This window comes from Euleptes europaea, chromosome 4 (assembly GCF_029931775.1).
Source record: "Euleptes europaea isolate rEulEur1 chromosome 4, rEulEur1.hap1, whole genome shotgun sequence".
NCBI classification, from domain to species: domain Eukaryota; kingdom Metazoa; phylum Chordata; class Lepidosauria; order Squamata; family Sphaerodactylidae; genus Euleptes; species Euleptes europaea.
In genome coordinates this window covers 7,299,845-7,318,797 of record NC_079315.1, presented here as the reverse complement: position 1 = coordinate 7,318,797, position 18,953 = coordinate 7,299,845, and the positions used below count along the sequence as shown (strand labels likewise).

The window sequence follows — 18,953 nt, the reverse complement described above, 5'->3', positions numbered from 1 at the left end:
AGCAAAAGAGATGTGACCTACCCACTGAATCCTTCCGTACAAACAGCAAACTGTTCCATAGCAGTAGAAAAGAGCAAAAGTCCAGCAGCACCTTAAAGACTAACAAAATATCTGGCAGGGTATGAGCTTTCAGGAGCCACAGCTCACTTCTTCAGATACAGCCATACCCTGCCAGAAATGTTGTTAGTCTTTAAGGTTCTATTGGACTCTAGTTTTTTTCTACTGCTAGTAACAGACTAACACAGCTGGATCATATTCCAGTGACTTTGTTTTAGCATGAATTGTCCCAGGAAGCCAGACCATTGAATACATTAACTTTTCAAAGATAGAGTAGCTCTTTGGAGTACATGTGTCCCAGCCTCGTTCATATTTTCCCACCTGGGAAATTCTGGGGTTGTCATCCATCCATTCGAGATCGGAGACAGCGTTTTCTGTAGTTATAACACAACATATCTGAACATCCTTATAAGGAACAGCAGCAATATTGCATCAGCTCAGTTACAAGCACTGAAAGATTATGTTAGAACTTTTTGTTAAAAAACTGGAGATGCATGGAAATGAACAGGGAACTTTTTGCCCACAAAGCACGTACTTTGCCATTGAGTGAGTTATGGTGCCCTCCATCCAGTTTCCCTCATGCAAAAAGTGAGGAAACTTCAGCAGCTTTTCTTCCCTGCAGAGCAGGTCAGTGTGTTGAGTACTAAGCATTGGTGTAGTGGTTAAAAGCGGTGGACTCCAATCTGGAGAACCGGGTTTGATTCCCCACTCCTCCACATGAGCGGTGGACTCTAATCTGGAGAACTGGGTTTGATTCCCCACTCCACATGAGCGGCGGATTCTAATCTGGTGAGCCTGGTTGGTTTCCCCACTGCGACGCATGAAGCCAGCTGGGTGACCTTGGGCTAGTCACAGTTCTTTTCGAGCTCTCTCCGCCCCACCTATCTCACAAAGTGTCTGATGTGGGAAGGAAATTGTAAGCCAGTTTGATTCTCCTTAAAAGGTAGAGAAAATCAGCATATAAAAACCAGCTCTGCTTTTTCAAACCCCGTTGTCAGCCTCGGTTAGAATGTTGGCTTTGCCAGAGGAAGGCCTAATGAGAGTGTTGCATGGAACACTGGTAAACGTGATAACTTGTGTTTTAAAATTCTTTCTTTACTAGGAATCGTGGTTGTGGATGAGTTGCACATGTTAGGAGATTCTCATAGAGGGTATTTACTGGAACTCCTGTTGACAAAAGTTCGCTTTTTGACAGAGCAAAAGAAAGACAAGTGAGTAGATGAAAAGATCTTTCCACTCTTTTTTTGAAAGGCAGACGCCACTGAATTTAAAAATGGCAGGGCTGGGGACGGGTGACCTCTGGCTGAAATGTTTAAGGAAGTCCTTCAGTAGTGGAAAAAGATGGCTCTTTCTGCATTTGCTGTTTCCTTTAGTGCAGAGAACTTTCTATCAGCCTCACCTCCCTTCCTCTGCATGCACTATCATGTAGAATCATAGAATCACAGAGTTGGAAGGGACCACCAGGGTCATCTACTCCAACCCCCTGCACAATGCAGGAAATTCACAATGACCTCCCCCCCACACCCCCAGTGACCCCTACTCCATGCCCAGAAGATGGCCAAGATGCCCTCCCTCTCATCATTTGCCTAAGGTCATAGAATCAGCACTGCTGACAGATGGCCATCTAGCCTCTTCTTCAAAACCTCCAGGAAAGGAGAGCCCACCACCTCCCGAGAAAGCCTGTTCCACTGAGGAAAAGCTCCAACTGTTAGAAAATTCTTCCTAATGCCATGTAGTATGGCAACAAGTTTTGCAGTTTGGTTATACCGTGGGATGGCTAATTGGTGTTGGTCACAATTCACATTTTGTGTACGTTTGCCTTCTAGACAAACGAGCAGGCCGCTTTCGGACAGGACACAAATTGTTGGCATGAGCGCCACCCTTCCTAATCTGGATCTCCTGGCGTCCTGGCTAAATGCCGATCTGTACCACACAGATTTCCGTCCTGTGCTTCTTATGGAGCAGTTGAAAATTGGCAGCAAAGTGTATGACTCTTCAATGAAACTTGTGAGAGAAATCCAGCCTCTACCGCATGTGAAGGTAATTCAGTAACACTATCCAGTCCTTTAAAAGGGTAGATAAAAGTTGGCATATAAAAACCAACTCTTCTTCTACTGTATTTAAGACGCACCCATAAAGATGGAATATAACCAAATGATTAATGGACAGCTGGATAGATGAAGGAAGAGCCAACGTGGTGTAGTGGTTAAGGTGTTGGACTAGGATCTGGGAAGCTCAGGTTCGAATTCCCACTAAGCCATGGAGACTTGCTGGGTAACCTTGGGCCAGTCACACACGCTCAGCCTCGACCTTGGCTTTCTCCTTCAGGGTAATAGGGCAAGCTGGAATCTGTTGTTCCGCGTACAGCAGGCAGGGCAGGACCACTCAAGTAGCAATATCCCCCCCGGGGCGGTTGAACTCTTCTCACACCAACCTCCTGGCTGGCAGGGTTGGCCTGAAACTGCAGAGGCTTTTCGCTCCATGCACTTAGATTCTTCAGCTGGACAGCACTAGTTTTCCTATTTTTATCCCTTGTGCATGTCCTTTTCAATTGTTGCTTTTATGCTTGTAGCTGATCCCAGTTCATTGACCCACTGTACGTAAACAGGGAATGGCTCTCTGGTGAAATCAGAACATCCTATCTCATGACCACACAAAACCCAAAAATAATTGAATCGGTAGCAAGGTTCTTTACAGCTAGCAATCAGGTATCGTGAATGGTGTTGGCTCGGCAACAGTACATGTGAAAGAGATCTGGGAGTCTTAGTGGACCACAAACTGAACATGAGTCGACAGTGTGATATGGCGGCTAAGAAGGCCAATGCAATTCTGGGCTGCATCAATAGGAGTATTGTGTCTAGATCAAGGGAAGTAATACTACCACTGTATTCTGCATTGGTCAGACCTCCCTTGGAATACTGTGTCCAGTTTTGGGCTCCACAACTTAAGAAGGGTGTTGACAAGTTGGAACGTGTCCAGAGGAGGGTGACCAGAATGGTCAGAGGTCTGGAATCCATGCCCTATGAGGAGAGACGTAAGGAGCTGGGTTTGTTTAGTCTGGAGAAGAGAAGGTTGAGGGGAGACATGATAGCCATGTTTAAATATTTGAAGGGATGTCACGTTGATGAAGGAACTAGCTTGTTCTCTGTTGCTCCAGAGACTAGGACACGGAGTAATGGATTTAAACTAAGAGAAAAGCGATTCCACCTAAACATTAGGAAGAACTTTCTGACGAAGAGGGTGGTTCGACGGTGGAATGCGCTGCCTCGGAGGGTGGTGGAGACCTCTTTGGAGGTCTTTAAGCAGAGGTTGGATGACCATCTGTCGGGAGCGCTTTGATTGTGGGATCCTGCATGGCAGGGGGTTGGACTGGATGGCCCTTGTGGTCTCTTCCAACCTTGTGTGATTGTGTGTGTAGCTTCCCTTAATGGCTGATTTGGGATGGTTTTATCCAATTTTATTTATTTGTACTTGGTTTTATCCAAATGTATGTTCTTCCTTTTTATATGCCAGTAAAGGCTTGTGTTGTGTTTTATTTTTGTTGTCGTTGCCATTATAAACTAAACTCAAAATAAAGAGTTATAATTTTAAAAAAATTGCCTGCTTCGTTTTAGGGAGACGAGGACCACGTGGTGAGCTTGTGTTACGAGACGGTTCAGGACGGCCATTCGGTCCTCGTGTTCTGCCCGTCGAAGAACTGGTGCGAGAAGCTGGCCGACATCATCGCTAGGGAGTTCTTCAGAATCCACCAGGAATGTCAGTAAGAGAAAAAGGATGGGGAGGGCAGTGCTTTGGAAGAAGCTATGCAACTATGAGAAACAGATCTTTTTCTCCCCCTTTTCAAGGCCTTCGGAAAACCTCCAGTCTGTCCCCGGTGGCACTGGACTCTCAAGGGATCGAGCAGTTGCTGGGCCAGCTGAAGCGTTCTCCCTCTGGCCTGGACTCTGTGCTTCAGCAGACTATAAAATGGGGAGTTGCATTTCATCACGCAGGTATGTTTTGGTCATTGTACATGGCCTTCCATGATTCTCAGGGACAGTTACAAACAATCCCAAAAGGGGATCTGTGTTGAAGACAGGACACACTGAGACAGGACACAGTGCATCTGCCAGAATGGTAGTGTAGAGGCAACAGAACATGTGATATTTGATTGCAGGATTTACAGTCAAATGCGGCAAGAATTGGTACTACCCATTTTGGCTGGCATTCCAACTAGACCAAGATCCATCCAACTAATGGAAATACTTTCAGATAGGAATAATGAGATAACCTTGCATATTTGGCGTCTTTATAAGTTATGTATTAAACATAGAAGTACTTGGTCTAATTCTGGTAAGGGAAGTGGGATATATCGCTGAATGGGTTATAATAAGCAAATATTAAATTTATGGTAAACCTTTTTTCTAATTTGTGTTTTATGGAAAGATATATTGCTATATTTTATCTTTTTAATCACTGTTAATCCTTTTGTGTATCAGCTTTGCTGATCAATGACCGTAATAAATTGAATTGAATTGACACTGGATTAGACAGACCACTGGTCTGATCCAGCAAGGCTCTTTTTCTGTTCTTACGTTATTTGTTTATCAGCCATTTTAATGTGCTTTTGCAAAATGATGTCGTTTGTATTTTCTGGCAAGAATGTCCAGAGGTGGAAACAAATGCTGCAATTCCCATTTAATAAATGTGTCGAAATTATCCAGGGAATTCATGGCCGATCGAGAACTTGAGCCCACGGCTCAGGTCCAAATCTCCTAGGCTTGTGCAATCTCGCTAGCTTCCTTTCTGTGTTGCCATTGACGGGCATTGCCAGAATTGAAGACTGTGTTTTAATTCTCGTCGCATCTCAGGTCTGACTTTCGACGAGCGAGACATCGTCGAAGTGGCGTTCCGTCAAGGGGTGCTGCGAGTCTTAGTGGCCACCTCGACGCTTTCTTCCGGGGTGAACCTGCCTGCGCGTCGGGTGATCATCCGAACTCCTGTGTTCGGCAGCAGGTCGCTGGACGTCTTGACATACAAGCAGATGTCTGGGAGAGCTGGGAGGAAAGGTGTAGACACAGTCGGTGAGTGCGACGAGAAGCCTGAACAGTGTCGTGCAAATTGTAAATAACAGACTCCTGCAAGAGTTTTAAGACCAATAGGCTTGTGTGTGTGTGTGTGTGTTAAGTGCCATCAAGTCGCTTCTGACTCATGGCGACCCTATGAATCGATGTCCTCCAAAACGATGTCCTCCTATCTTTGACAGCCTTGCTTAGCTCTTGCAAACATAGGGCCGTGGCTTCCTTTATTGAGTCAATCCATCTCTTGTTGGGTCTTCCTCTTGTCCTGCGGCCCTCAACTTTTCCTAGCATGATTGCCTTTTCCAGTGCCTCTTGTCTTCCTCATAATGTGACCAAAATACGATAGCCTCAGTTTAATCATTGTAGCTTCTAGGGTCAGTTCAGGCTTGATTTGATCTATAACCCACTGATTTGGTTTTTTTTTTTTTTTTGGCAGTCCAGGGTATCTGTAACTCTCTCCTCCAACACCACATTTCAAAGGAATCTACTTTCTTCCTATCAGCTTTCTTCAATGTCCAGCTTTCACACCCATACATAGTAACAGGGAAAACGATGGCATGAATTAACTTAATCTTGGTGGCCAGTGACACATCCTTATACTTCAGAATCTTTTCTATCTCCTTCATGGCTGCCCTTCCCAGTCTCAATCTCCTTCTGATTTCTTGGCTGCAGTCAATAGGCTAATTATGGCATAAATAATCGTGGGCTATGTCCCACTTCATCCATTGCATGAAGTGACCTAGAAAGTTGTTGGATAAACATTGTTTATGCCCCAGTGTATACCTGTGGTACTTGTGCAAGCAAAGAAGAAGAAGAGTTGGTTTTTTTGTACCCTGCTTTACTCTACCTTTAAAGAGTCTCAGAGCAGCTTACAATCACCTTCCCTTCCCCTCCCTACAACAGCCACCTTGTGAGGTAGGTGGGGCTGAGAGTTTGGTGAGAGCTGTGACTAGCCCAAGGACACCCAACAGTCGCCTCTTGGCCTGGCGGGTCCTTTTAATACTTTCTAACACTAATGTGATTGGTAACGGAGCAACAGAGAGAGCCAGCGTGGTGTAGTGGTTAAGAGCGGTGGTTTGGAGCAGAGGACTCTGATCTGGAGAACCAGGTTTGATTCCCCACTCCTCCACATGAGCGGTGGAGGCTAATCTGCTGAACTGGATTTGTTTCCCCGCTCCTACACATGAAGCCAGCTGAGTGACCTGGGGCTAGTCACACTCTCTCAGCCCCACCCACCTCACAGGGTGTCTGTTGTGGGGAGGGGAAGGGAAGGTGATTGTAAGCCGGTTTGGTTCTTAAGTGGTAGAGAAAGTTGGCATATAAAAACCAACTCTTCTTAAAATTGTGGCCTTCGCAGATGCTGTTTATTAATCCGATTTCCTTTAGCAACAAGACATACAACTGATGAAAATATTGATTTTGAAACGGTCAGTCTACCGGTACACCGTATTGCATTTATCTTGTTGCAAAGTGTAAATCTCCCGAAAACGGGCTTCTTTGGCTCTGTTACACACCTTAATTGGCTTTCATTAGGACTTTCATTATTTGTTCATTAGGACTTTGTGGTGATTGCTATACACACCAATATACTTGAGTATTAGTTGTATTTTGTTCGTTTTTTCTTTTGGTTGTGCTTATTAATCCGAGTTAGAAATGTTTCCTCTCTTCGCTTGAAAACGATTTGTTTTGATAACAGGCGAGAGCATTCTGGTGTGCAAGCCCTCGGAGCGGACGAAAGGGGTTGCGATGCTTCAGGGCAGCCTCAGGCCAGTCCGCAGTTCTTTGCTCCGGCAGGAGGGAGAAGAGGTTACGTCCAGCATGATCCGAGCAATCCTCGAGGTATGTCACGCTTTCTCTTTTATATTAGTGTCTTTGACCGAATCGTTAACGATGACGCTTCACCGTTCCCAAAGTGAAGCGTATACAAAGCGAAGCATATACAATTCAGGGGGCCACTTATTTGTGTCCCCCCTTTTTTAAAAAAAAGAGGCAGAGAACAGATTTTGAAAGGAATTAGCATTGGAGCAATCAGATTTCATCTGGAGCAATCAGATTTCAACTGAAGACTCTTAGTCATTCTATGAACTATATTGGTGGTGGAAGGTGCCATCAAGTCTCAGCTGATTTATGGCGACCCTGTAGGGTTTCCAAGGCAAGAGACGTTCAGAGCTGGTTTGCCATTGCCTGCCTCTGCGTGGAGACCCTGGACTTCCCTGGGTCTCTTATCCAAATACTAACCAGGGCTGACACTGCTTAGCTTCCAGAAGCTGACCAGTTTAATTACCACATCTTGAAGACGCCGGGATTGTGGGTTTGTGAAAACTTTTTTTATGTTCTCTCTTTTTATTCCTTTTAACTGATAACCTGCTGTTTTTTCATCTTTTTATTCTGCATTTATATTGAAGTCAAATTTTTGTTTTAACCCTGTTCTTTTTATATTTATATATATAATATTTTATTAGAAATTTATTACATAAAAACAAAAAACACACATAAAACATTCACTCACATACATACAGTGTTTTCTCACTTCCGAGGGCTTCAGTATAACATTGCCTTGCAAACGCAATCCTAGATCTTTCAAAAAGAAAAGAGTGGTTGACTATCATTGTGGCGCCTCTGGTTGCCCCCTAGCGGCGGTGCTGGGTACTGCCAGATCTGGCGACGGGTCCGTTCTGACACTCGCCTTCCCCGTCCAAAGACAAATCCTCCCGGGGTTACTCCATCTTGAGGTCTCCCGGTCCCTTCCCTTCTTCCCCTAGGGAGCTGAAGAGCCGGCCTCAGAATGAGAGGGACAGGAGGGGTTAACGCCACTCCTCCGTCCCCTCACAGCTTGGCGTTGCCTCTTTTTTCTCTCCCTCGCTCACAGGTCAACACTGCCTCCTTCTTCCCCGGCCTAGGCTCATGTGCTCCTTATATGGGGGAAGCCCCGTCCCCTCCCTTCCTCAGGCTCCACCCGCCCGAGGTGATAAAGCCGAGGCTACTCCGTTCATGGCCGGCTTCCGCCCCGGCCACGCTCCTCCCTTCCCCATTCAGGCTCATGGCCGACGGGGATCCCTTATTCTCCCTCCCGACTGGCAGCTGAAGCGCCATGCGGAGCCTGGCGTTCTGTTGCCTCCGCAGCTGTCCCCTCGGCCGCACTGGGAGGGACGCTGCTGCTGCCCACTCCAGCGGGCTCCCTGAGTCGTGCCGGCCGTTTCGGGGGTGCGGGGACCCGGTGCGTCTTTCCCCCCTCCCTCGTGCCTGTTCTGGCCGTCTTCCCGGCGGCCCTGGACAGCATTTCTCCCGCCAGCCTCCCAGTAAGTGACTCTCCCCCTGGTCATGTAAGGGTGGGGCCGGCAGCGGTAGCGGGCGGAGGAAGGCCCGAGGTGTGGGGCGTGGCCTGCGTCTCGGGACAATCATCTATTCTAAAACCATGATAAATAATTCTGTTCTATACTAGCAAAAAGAGCCCCGTGGCGCAGAGTGGTAAGCTGCAGTTCTGCAGTCAAAAACTCTGCTCACGACCTGAGTTCGATCCTGACGGGAGTCAGTTTCAGGCAGCCGGCTCAAGGTTGACTCAGCCTTCCATCCTTCCAAGGTTGGTAAAATGAGTCCCCAGCTTGCTGGGGGTAAAATGTAGATGACTGGGGAAAGCAATGGCAAATCACCCCGTAAACAGAGTAAACGTCAGGATATGACATCACCTCATGGGTCAGGAATTACCCAGTGCTTGCACAGGGGACAACCTTTACCTTTATCTATATTAGCAAAACCTTTTACTTCTAGTTTTATCTATGCTTTGTTGACACTGTTCTTTTATCTGGTTTGTTTTTATGGCATAGTTGTTATTTATTTGTTATTTTACCAGCCGGTTTGTGTAATCTTGAAGAGAAGAATGGGAGACACCTCTTCTGATAGCTTTCCTCTGTGTCATTTAACAAACCTGCTGATTAATCTCATATTCTGACAGGTCATAGTCGGCGGAGTAGCTAGTTCTCCAGAAGACATCCAGATGTACGCTTCCTGCACGCTCCTTGGTGCTAGTCTGAAAGATGACTGTCAGGACAGCGGGAAAGATCGGGAGAGGATTTGTCACGGGTCCATTGACGCTTGTGTGAAATGGCTGCTGGAGAACGAATTCATCCAGGTTTTAACCTCTGACGCAGGCAAAGGTAAATGTGAGTGCTGATTTGGGTTGCGTATTTTTCTCTTTAAATGTTTAAATTTGGTGCAACAAAACTTGACTGTTTCTGCTGATGCAGCTCACAAAAGCTCATACTCTGCCAGAAATTTTGTTACCTTTAAGATAGAGAAAAGCAGGGTATAAAAACCCATTCTTCTTCATCATCTAGTCCATCCTTGGCTCTAGACTTATGGCCAAGGAATCTACCACCTCACCTGGATTCCAGGGGGAAGGGGAAGAAAGCTTGTGTGTTACCTGCACATCAGTGACACCAAAGTCTACATTTTTGCTCAGCCTTTCCCATAAGTGTTATGTTGAATTGCATAGGAGACCATTTTCATGGGACTCAGCAGCATTCTTCAAACACTGTCTTCTGAAAATGTTCTTTCATTAGAACAGGAGCTACTGCCATCCCAATCTGTCTTTGCCTTACAGGGTGTATATGCATAAAATGTTTTAAAATGAAAATTAAATTATGTTTAATGCAAGTTCCTTGACTAGAAAACCAGCTTCTTCTAGGTGACTACAGAGTATGTATGCCAATAACCATGCAAATCCACATACAACTTAATCAGGCTTTTCCTTTATTTTTTCAATTCAGCACGCTGTTTGAAACAAGTCTGCAGTGTACTTCTGGGAATTATATGATTAATGCCCAAAGGTGCTGTTTGTAGTTGTCTGAGTTTGGGAATTTGTCTCATTTTAAAGAAAAAATTTAAAGGACACTGATCAAAGGAGTTTCATCTTCAAACACACTTCTCAAATGATAACAGAAACATTTTTTTTTGTCTGTGGTGTTAAAAGACTCTCTCTTTCCCAACAGAAATGTACTGTCCAACACACCTTGGGTCTGCCACCCTGTTTTCCTCCTTTTCCCCTTTCGCAGCCCTGGAAATCTTTGCTGATCTCCAGAGAGCAATGAAGAGTTTTGTCTTGGAAAATGATCTGCACAGTCTCTACCTGGTAAGCTCTTTGCAACTTCTTGGGTTGTACAGCTGAGACCCTTCAAAGAGGGGGAAACCGTTCTTGATAATCAGTGGCTTATAATATACTACCAGAATAATTATGGCTTTTATACCTGAATTAAACTGCTGTCTAGAAGCCAGGAAAGCTTTCCTTTTATACTGTGTATACTTTAAAAAATATTTTTATTGAAAATTTATATATTACATAAAATCAAAACATACATACTAACTCACATGTGTGTTAAGTGCCGTCAAGTCGCTTCCGACTCATGGCGACCCTATGAATGAAAGTCCTCCAAAATGTCCTATCTTGGACAGCCTTGCTCAGATCTTGCAAATTGAAGGCTGTGGCTTCCTTTATTGAATCAATCCATCCCTTGTTGGGTCTTCCTCTTTTCCTGCTGCCCTCCACTTTTCCTAGCATGATTGTCTTTTCCAGTGACTCTTGTCGTCTCATGACATGACCAAAATACGATAGCCTCAGTTTAGTCATTTTAGCTTCTAGGGTCAGTTCAGGCTTGACTTGATCTATAACCCGCTGATTTGGTTTTTTGGCAGTCTACGGAATCCATAACACTCTTCTCCAGCACCGCATTTCAAAGGAAACTATTTTCTTCCTATCAGCTTTCTTCACTGTCCAGCTTTCACACCCATACATAGTAATAGGGAATACGATGGCATGAATTAATCTAGTCTTGGTGACCAGTGACACATCCTTACACTTCAGAATCTTTTCTAGCTCCTTCATGGCTGCCCTTCCCAGTCTCAATCTCCTTCTAATTTCTTGGCTGCAGTCTCCCTTTTGGTTGATGGTGGAGCCAAGGAATAGAAAGTCTTGAACCATTTCAATTTCCTCATTGTCAACCTTCAAGTTGTGTAATTCTCCTGTAGTCATTACTTTTGTTTTCTTGATGTTCAGCAGTAGTCCTGCTTTGGCACTTTCTCTTTTAACTTGCAGACATACTAACTCATACATACAGCATATTCAGACTTCCAAGGGCATCGGTATATATATTGTCTTCTAATACAGTCTATTTATGTTTAAATAAAGATTTATTTAATTAACAATATATTCTAAGGCCATCGCTGATATTTCCCCTACAGATTAACAAAACCAGACTTATATTTAACCATTTCCCTAATTTATATAGAGTCATCACTATATTTTATTGACTTACTTGTCTTTCAAATTTGTCTATGCTTTAATCTATATCTCTATTTCCCTTACTAATCTATTTATTATAGTCATTTAATCTTTCATCATACTTCCATTTTAGTCAAAGAAATATCATCCATTTATCCTGCTTTACTAAATTATGATTAAAATTTGGCATAATCATGAAAACATACTGTGCTTTGTAGTGCAGAGTGGTAAGCTGCAGTCCGAAGCTCTGCTCACGACCTGAGTTCGATCCCGACGGAAGTCCGTTTCAGGCAGCCGGCTCAAGGTATCGCTGGCCTAGTGCTAAGTTGTAGGTACTGTAGTGGTCATTTAAGCCTCTTCCCATCAACACAGGAAGCTGTCTTATACTTAATCAGACTATTGGTCCATCAAGGTTAGTATGGTGACCGGCAGCAGCTCTCCAGGGTCTCAGGCAGAGGTCTTTCACATTACCTGCTGCCTGGTCCTTTTTAACTGGAGATGCTGGGGATTGAACCTGGGACCTCCCGCATGCCAAGCAGAGGCTCCTCCGTTGTGCCATGCCCCCTCTCCACTCATTGGAAAGGACCAAGCTGTGAACAATCTCTAGTTTGAAAACGAAGGAAATTTTCAAAATATATACTGTTATCATTTTTTTAATTTTTTAATTTTATTTTAAGGTCACTCCAGTATATGAAGACTGGGCCAAAATTAACTGGTACCAATTTTTTTGCCTGTGGGAGAAGTTGTCGGCCTCGATGAGAAGGGTGGCGGAGCTGGTGGGGATCGAAGAGAGCTTTCTGGCTCGCTCCGTGAAAGGCAAGATCGTGGCCAGGACGGAGAAGCAGCATCGGCAAATGGCCGTCCACAAACGGTGAGCAGCTGCAGGAATGAGGCTGTAAGACAGCTTGGGGGGGGGGTTGTGGGGCTGCCAAAACGTGCAAGCAGAGTTGATTCGACACATTTAGCAGTGCAGTTGCTACTGTGTATGTGTGTAAAGTGCCGTCAAGTCGCAGCCGACTTATGGTGAACCTTTTTGGGGGTTTTCATGGCAAGAGACTAACAGAGGTGCTTTGCCAGTGCCTTCCTCTGCACAGCAACCCTGGTATTCCTTGGTGGTCTCCCATCCAAATACTAACCAGGGCTGACCCTGCTTAGCTGCTGAGATCTGACGAGATCAGGCTAGCCTGGGCCATCCAGTCAGGGCTACTGGTGAGCTGTTATTCCTCTCAACAGAGTGTTTAGCAGAGATGGTTAAAGAGGAGGCAAAGGCCCTGATTCATCTCTGGAAGCCCAGCAGATATTCTTTAGATCAGGGCTTCTTAAACTTTTTCCACTTGCGACCCCTTTTCACACAAGAAATTTTACACGAACCCGGGTATATAGGTATATAAAATAGGTATACAAATCAAACATTTACTGATAATAAATCAATTTTTTCGTGACCCCCACATTCAGTTACACAACCCCATATGGGGTCGCGACCCACAATTTAAGAAGCTTTGCTTTAGATCTCTTTATTTTAGGAAGCCTGGGAATAAACTGGGTGGTTGCCAGAAACCTGGACATGGATGATGCTTATGGCTTTCAATAGGATCCCTTTGGATGCACAGACTCATGTATCCCCGCCACAGCTTGTATGCGCAAAGTGTCTGCGCATCAAGCCTGTGAAATTCCCCCCTTGACAGGGAGATTAAATTGGAGAGAATAAGCCAGGAGAGGTACTCACTGGAGCTGCAGTATCCATGTCAGAACCAACCCGGTCTGATTCACGTGGTGTTCCCATACCTGTCATAAACTTCTTATCTTCTGATTCTGTTCTTGCCCGTTCTGCAAGTGTAAGAGGAGCGTTGTCAGCTCTGTTTATCTTCCTTCCAGTGTGGTGTAGTGGTTTGGAGCGGTGGACTCTAATCTGGAGAACCAGGTTGGTTTCCCCACTCCTCCGCATGAAGCCAGCTGGGTGACCTTCGGCTAGTCACAGCTCTCTTAGAGCTCTCTCAGCCCCACCTACCTCACAAGGTGTCTGTTGTGGGGAGAGAAAAGGAAGGTGAGCTGGTTTGATTCTTCCTTAAGTGGTAGAGAAAGTCGGTATAAAAACTAACTCTTCTTCTATGATTCTTCCATTCCCATACATGCCTGCCTGAGTAGACAATACTGACTTTGATGGACCAAGGGTCTGATTCAGTATAAGGCAGCTTCATTTGTGTTCATGTGGGGATGTTCACCTGGTTCTAATCTGGTGAACCGGGTTGGTTTCCCCACTCCTCCACATGAAGCCAGCTGGGTGACCTTGGGCTAGTCACAGTTCTCTCTGAACTCTCTCAGCCCTACCTACCTCACAGGGAGCCTGTGAGGGGGGGGAAGGGAAGGAGATTGTAAGCCAGTTTGATTCTTCCTTAAGTGGTAGAGAAAGTCGGCATATAAAAGCTAACTCTTCTCCTCCTCATTCTCCTCCTCCTTTTTACCGAGACAGATTTTTCACCAGCCTTGCCCTTTTGGATTTAATCAATGAGGTGCCTTTGAAGGACGTGGCTAAGAAATACAGTTGTAATCGTGGGCAGCTTCAGTCTTTACAGCAGTCCGCTGCTACTTATGCAGGTAAGGAGTTGCTAACATGAAACGCTGACGTTTGTAATACAAAGCAAGCTATTTTTATGCAAAGCCAGCTATTTATGTAAACCAGTAGTCTGTGTTATATAGATCACCTTTAACAATAGTTAAAATCATCACCATATTCTATTTTCCCAGGGATGATAACTGTTTTCTGCAGCCGCCTGGGTTGGCACAACATGGAGAAGCTGCTCTCCCAGTTCCAGAGCCGCCTCACTTTCGGGGTCCAGCGGGAGCTCTGCGACCTGGTCCGGATCTCCCTGCTCAACGCCCAGTGTGCCCGGGCGCTGTACCAGGCCGGGTTCGTCACGGTAGCCGACCTGGCGAAAGGGGACGTCGCCGAAGTGGAGAACGCTTTCAGGAACGCAGCGCCGTTCCGGAGGTGAGAAACTGTTCTGGCGGAGCTGAGGCTGGTCTTTGCAAAACAGGTTCAGGGGAAATGGTCCATTCTCTTCTCTGAGGCTCAGAGGACATCTTATGAGCGGGTGTTTCTGTTTCCATTCTCAGGGATAGGCAGGTTCTTGACTTTTTTCAACTTCCTGTCCCTCACCAGAAACCCCTCCCAGTTCTATTCCTGCCTCAGAGGGAAGAGCAGCTTCGCCAGCGCGCTTCGCAGCTAATTCGGAATTCAAACCTCCTTACTACTTTTTGTGCATCCCCCCCTTCTCATTCCCCCCCCCCCATCGTGGTCAGTCTGCTCCTTTGTCCTCTGCCTTCCCGCCTCGTTCGCCTTCCCTCCCGTGCCTTTCCATTTGTTCCCCTCCCGGAAAATGGCGGCAAGCGAGGAGTTCTCCGGAGAGGAGCTCCTGTCGGGAGATGAGGCGGTCACCACGGAGCTCTTGCCTTCCCGCCGGCATAAAACGGCCGGGGCGAGCGAAGGGAAACCGCGGTGGGGGGCCACGGCGGCGGCGGCAAATCGGCCAAAAAGGAAGCACTTGGATGAAACGGAGAAAAATGGCGCGAAACAGTCGCGCCCAGACAAAATGCCCGCCGAACCTCCCCGTTCGTCCCTGGTGGGTAGCGAGGGTGAAGGAGATCAACCACTCCGTAATGTCGGCTCCTCAGGCAGCTCTACTACGGACATCGGACCCGGTATTGTGCACTGTCCTCTTTCCAATTTGTTGGCGGGGGGGGGGGGGCAAGCGAGCAGGGGATGTTAGAACTAATGCGCAGGGCATTAAGAGAGGAATTCGCTCTTCTGGGGGAAATGTCTTCCAGGGGCCCTTCCAACTCTAGAGCCTCCTCCCCTTCCAGAAGCTCAGTCCGCTTAGAGCCAGCAGTCCAGGGTCCCAGCTCTGCCAGGCAATCCAGGAAAGCTAGGGGGTCCCAACCACCCCACCTGGAAAAGGCCACTAGTCAGCATTTTTTCTCCAGGGAAGAGGATGAAAGAGAGGAAGGGGAATTCTCCTCTGGAGAAGAGAAAGAAGGGGGGGAGTCAACCCAGGATTCTCATCCTCGATTGTTTGCTGGGGAAGACTATCAGCAATTCCTATGTAAAGTTATGTCAGCCCTCGATCTTCATGAAGATGAAGACACGGAGGCTATTAAAAGCAAGTCCAAGTTTAGGGGCTCAAAGGAGTTCTTTACTCGGCTGCAGACTAAGTCATATTCAGTTCCCTTTCCTGAATACTTTGAAGATCTGGTCAAGTCAGAATGGCAAAAGCCTATGTCCAGCAAGCGCCAACTTCAATTAAAAAGCTATACACCTTGGAACCTAGGGCCATGAACCTCCTGCAGGTCCCCTTAGTGGAAGCCCCTGTGACAGACCTCAGGCTTAATCTCAGAGGATGGAGCTGGCAGTATTAAGGACCCACTGGATAGAAAGATCGATTATGCCACCAAGAAGGCACATGAAGCCGCCGCCTTATCTATCCAAGCGTCAGCCACATCTGCATTGGTAGCCAGAGCCAGCATCATGTGGATTAGGAAGATTATTGACTTACTTCCCCCAGGAAATAGAAGGATCTTAGACGGTCTAAAGCATCTTTTAAATGCCTCTAACTTCATGGCAGACGCTACCTTGGACTCCTTGTCCTTTTCTGCTAGGTCCTTAGCAGCATCCTCTGCGGCGCGGAGGGCCGCTTGGATCAGATCCTGGTCGGCCATACTGTTGGGGTACCCCTTTGAAGGTGGCAAGCTGTTTGGTCCCAAACTTGATGACATCCTTGTGGAAACCAAGGACAAGAAGAAAGCACTGCCCAAGTACATTAAAAAGGATGGGAAACCATCCTTCTCCCATTCCTTTCGACCCTTCAGAACGTCACATTTCCTGGCAAGACCCAGATCAGATGGCAGAAGATCTTCCTGGAATTCAGGACGGGGTTCCTTTAAAAAAGGCTCCAGGTTTGGAAAAGGTGCTTCTTTCAGTGGGCAAGGACCAGACAAATCATCAAGATTCGGGGACAAGCAGGGAAAACAATGACTCCAGCTTAGCCCCAGTGGGGGGGCGACTACATCTATTCGCAACAGCGTGGAACCCCTCTACAACAGACAACTGGACACGGCAACTGATCTGTCATGGATACAAAATAGAATTTCAAGCCCTTCCTCCAAATCGCTACCTGGTTTCTCCAATTTCACGCAACCAAGAAAAAGCCTTAAGGACTCAAGCAGCAGTTCAACATTTGTTGGACATACAAGCCATAGAGCACGTCCCAGACTCAGAGAGATGCACCGGGGTTTACTCCTTCTTTTTCACAGTGCCAAAAAAAACAGAGACTGGAGAGCCGTTTTGGATCTGAAATTCCTCAACCGATTCGTTCTCAAGAAGCACTTCAGAATGGAAACCCTCAGATCCATAGTGGAGGCCCTTCGTCCTCAAGCCTTTCTAACATCCTTAGATTTGAAAGAAGCGTACCTGCACGTCATGATTCACCCATCTCACCGCAAGTACCTTCGGTTCACTCATGGCCAGTCTCATCTACAGTTCAGGGCACTACCCTTCGGTCTGACGTCAGCTCCGAGGGTCTTCTCCAAGGTCCTAGTCAACCTTGTGGCGATCTTGAGAGAGCAGGGGATCCACATCTTCCCCTACTTGGACGACATCTTGGTGAGTGCCCCCTCGGAGTCGTTAGCGAGAGGCCACACACAGACGGTCATCCAAACCCTGACACATCACGGCTTTGTTGTGAACATGGACAACAGCCTTACCTCCCCTACCCAGTCGATACATCACCTGGGTGCAATCATAGACACGACACAAAACAAGTTGTTCCTTCCCAAGGATGAAGTCATCACCTTGAGGACACTGGCCAAGACCACCAGAGCCTCAAAATCGACGGGACTCTCGACTCTAGTAAGATTCCAAGGCCTCATGGTAGCATGCATAGACATGGTGCCATGGACTCGACTTCACATGAGAGCACTTCAATGGTTCTTGAAGCCCTTTCAGATGCAAGTTATACAGAAAAAGAACCCACGCCTCGTACTCACGGACCAGGTCAAGGACAGCCTACTATGGTGGACCAAGGGGTTCAACTTGTCCCAAGGCCTCCCGTACATCAGGGACTCATCGATCCAGTTATTCACCGACGCGAGTCTACTGGGATGGGGGCCTACCCTCCAACAACACATTGCCCAGGGTCGGTGGAACCAGGCGGAATCTCATATGCACATCAACAGATTGGAACTGAGGGCAATCCACAAAGCCCTCCTCAAATTCCAACCACTAGTAGAGGGACAACATATTCTGGTGAGAACAGACAATGTTTCCGCCAAGGCTCATCTAAACAGGCAAGGAGGGTCTCGTTCCTCCTCCCTCCACGCGGAGTCCCTACACATCCTCACCTGGGCCGAAATTCACCTAGCCTCCATAAAGGCAGAGCACATCCAGGGCGTCCTAAACTTGCAAGCGGATTGGCTGAGCAGGCAGCAAGTAGACGAAGGAGAGTAATCCCTGAACAGAGACGTCTTTCTTCTCGTCCACATGAGGTTCGGCAGACCAACAGTGGACCTTTTTGCCTCATCAAAAAATCGACAGCTGAAAAGGTTCTTCTCAAGGTTCAAAGACCACGAAGCAGAAGGGACAGATGCCCTGGAAGCCCCTTGGCCGAAGGAAAAACTTTATGCCTTCCCACCTCTCCCGATTTTGCCAAAAGTCCTAAGAAAAATCAGGACGGAGAAAGCTCACATAGTGCTGATCGCCCCGCACTGGCCCAGGCGCCCCTGGTTCCCTGCACCGAGAACTGTCCACTCAACAGCCGTGGGAATTACCAGTGACAGAGGGCCTACTTCACCAAGGGCCCATTTTGCATCCGGACCCGGCGTGGTTGAAACTGACCGCCTGGGACTTGAGAGGCAGCGGATGCTAAACCTGGGATATTCCACAGAAGTGGTATCCACCATGTTGGAGGCAAGAAAATTGTCAACTAAACGTATATATAATTTTACGTGGAAGGCCTTCGTCCGCTGGTGTTGTAGAAAACATCTGGATCCTCTAAGTATCTCCGCTCCTGACCTGGTAAACGTTTTACAGGATGGGGTAGACTTGCACCTAAAAGCCTCCACCTTACGGAGACAGGTTGCAGCCATTGCCACGGTAATTACCCATCTTGATGGATACGTCACTTCTAGACATCCACATATCATTACCTTCCTGAAGGGAGTTACCTACCTGTCTCCTCCGATCCAGCATAGATTTCCGACGTGGCATCTAAACGTGGTGCTAAAAGCCTTAACTAAGCCTCCCTTTGAGCCACTAAAGGAAGTTCCATTGTCCTTTCTGCGCATGAAGGTTCTATTTTTGGTCACAATTACCTCAGCCAGAAGGGTTTCGGAATTAAGGGCACTTTCCTCTAGAGATAGCCTCTGTGTTTTTCATGCAAACAAAGTTGTCCTTCGACCGGACCCTACCTTTGTTCCAAAGGTAAACACTAGTTTCCACAAACAGCAGGAACTGGTGTTACCTTCCTTCTGTCCACAACCAACTCACCCCAGAGAAAAAGACTGGCACAACT

General features: G+C 46.8%; 1 protein-coding gene across 1 annotated transcript in view; it reads left to right on the top strand.

Moving 5' to 3' along the window:
• Window positions 1-18,953, top strand: part of POLQ (DNA polymerase theta) — a 56,551-nt gene that overhangs the window by 7,498 nt on the left and 30,100 nt on the right. Inside the window, exons 5-15 of the mRNA XM_056848372.1 lie at window positions 1,160-1,268; window positions 1,884-2,097; window positions 3,672-3,813; window positions 3,903-4,049; window positions 4,908-5,120; window positions 6,814-6,956; window positions 9,070-9,271; window positions 10,106-10,245; window positions 12,069-12,262; window positions 13,862-13,986; window positions 14,137-14,380. Of these exons, the coding sequence (XP_056704350.1) occupies window positions 1,160-1,268; window positions 1,884-2,097; window positions 3,672-3,813; window positions 3,903-4,049; window positions 4,908-5,120; window positions 6,814-6,956; window positions 9,070-9,271; window positions 10,106-10,245; window positions 12,069-12,262; window positions 13,862-13,986; window positions 14,137-14,380 (1,873 nt within the window). The remainder of the gene's footprint in view (window positions 1-1,159; window positions 1,269-1,883; window positions 2,098-3,671; window positions 3,814-3,902; window positions 4,050-4,907; window positions 5,121-6,813; window positions 6,957-9,069; window positions 9,272-10,105; window positions 10,246-12,068; window positions 12,263-13,861; window positions 13,987-14,136; window positions 14,381-18,953) is intronic.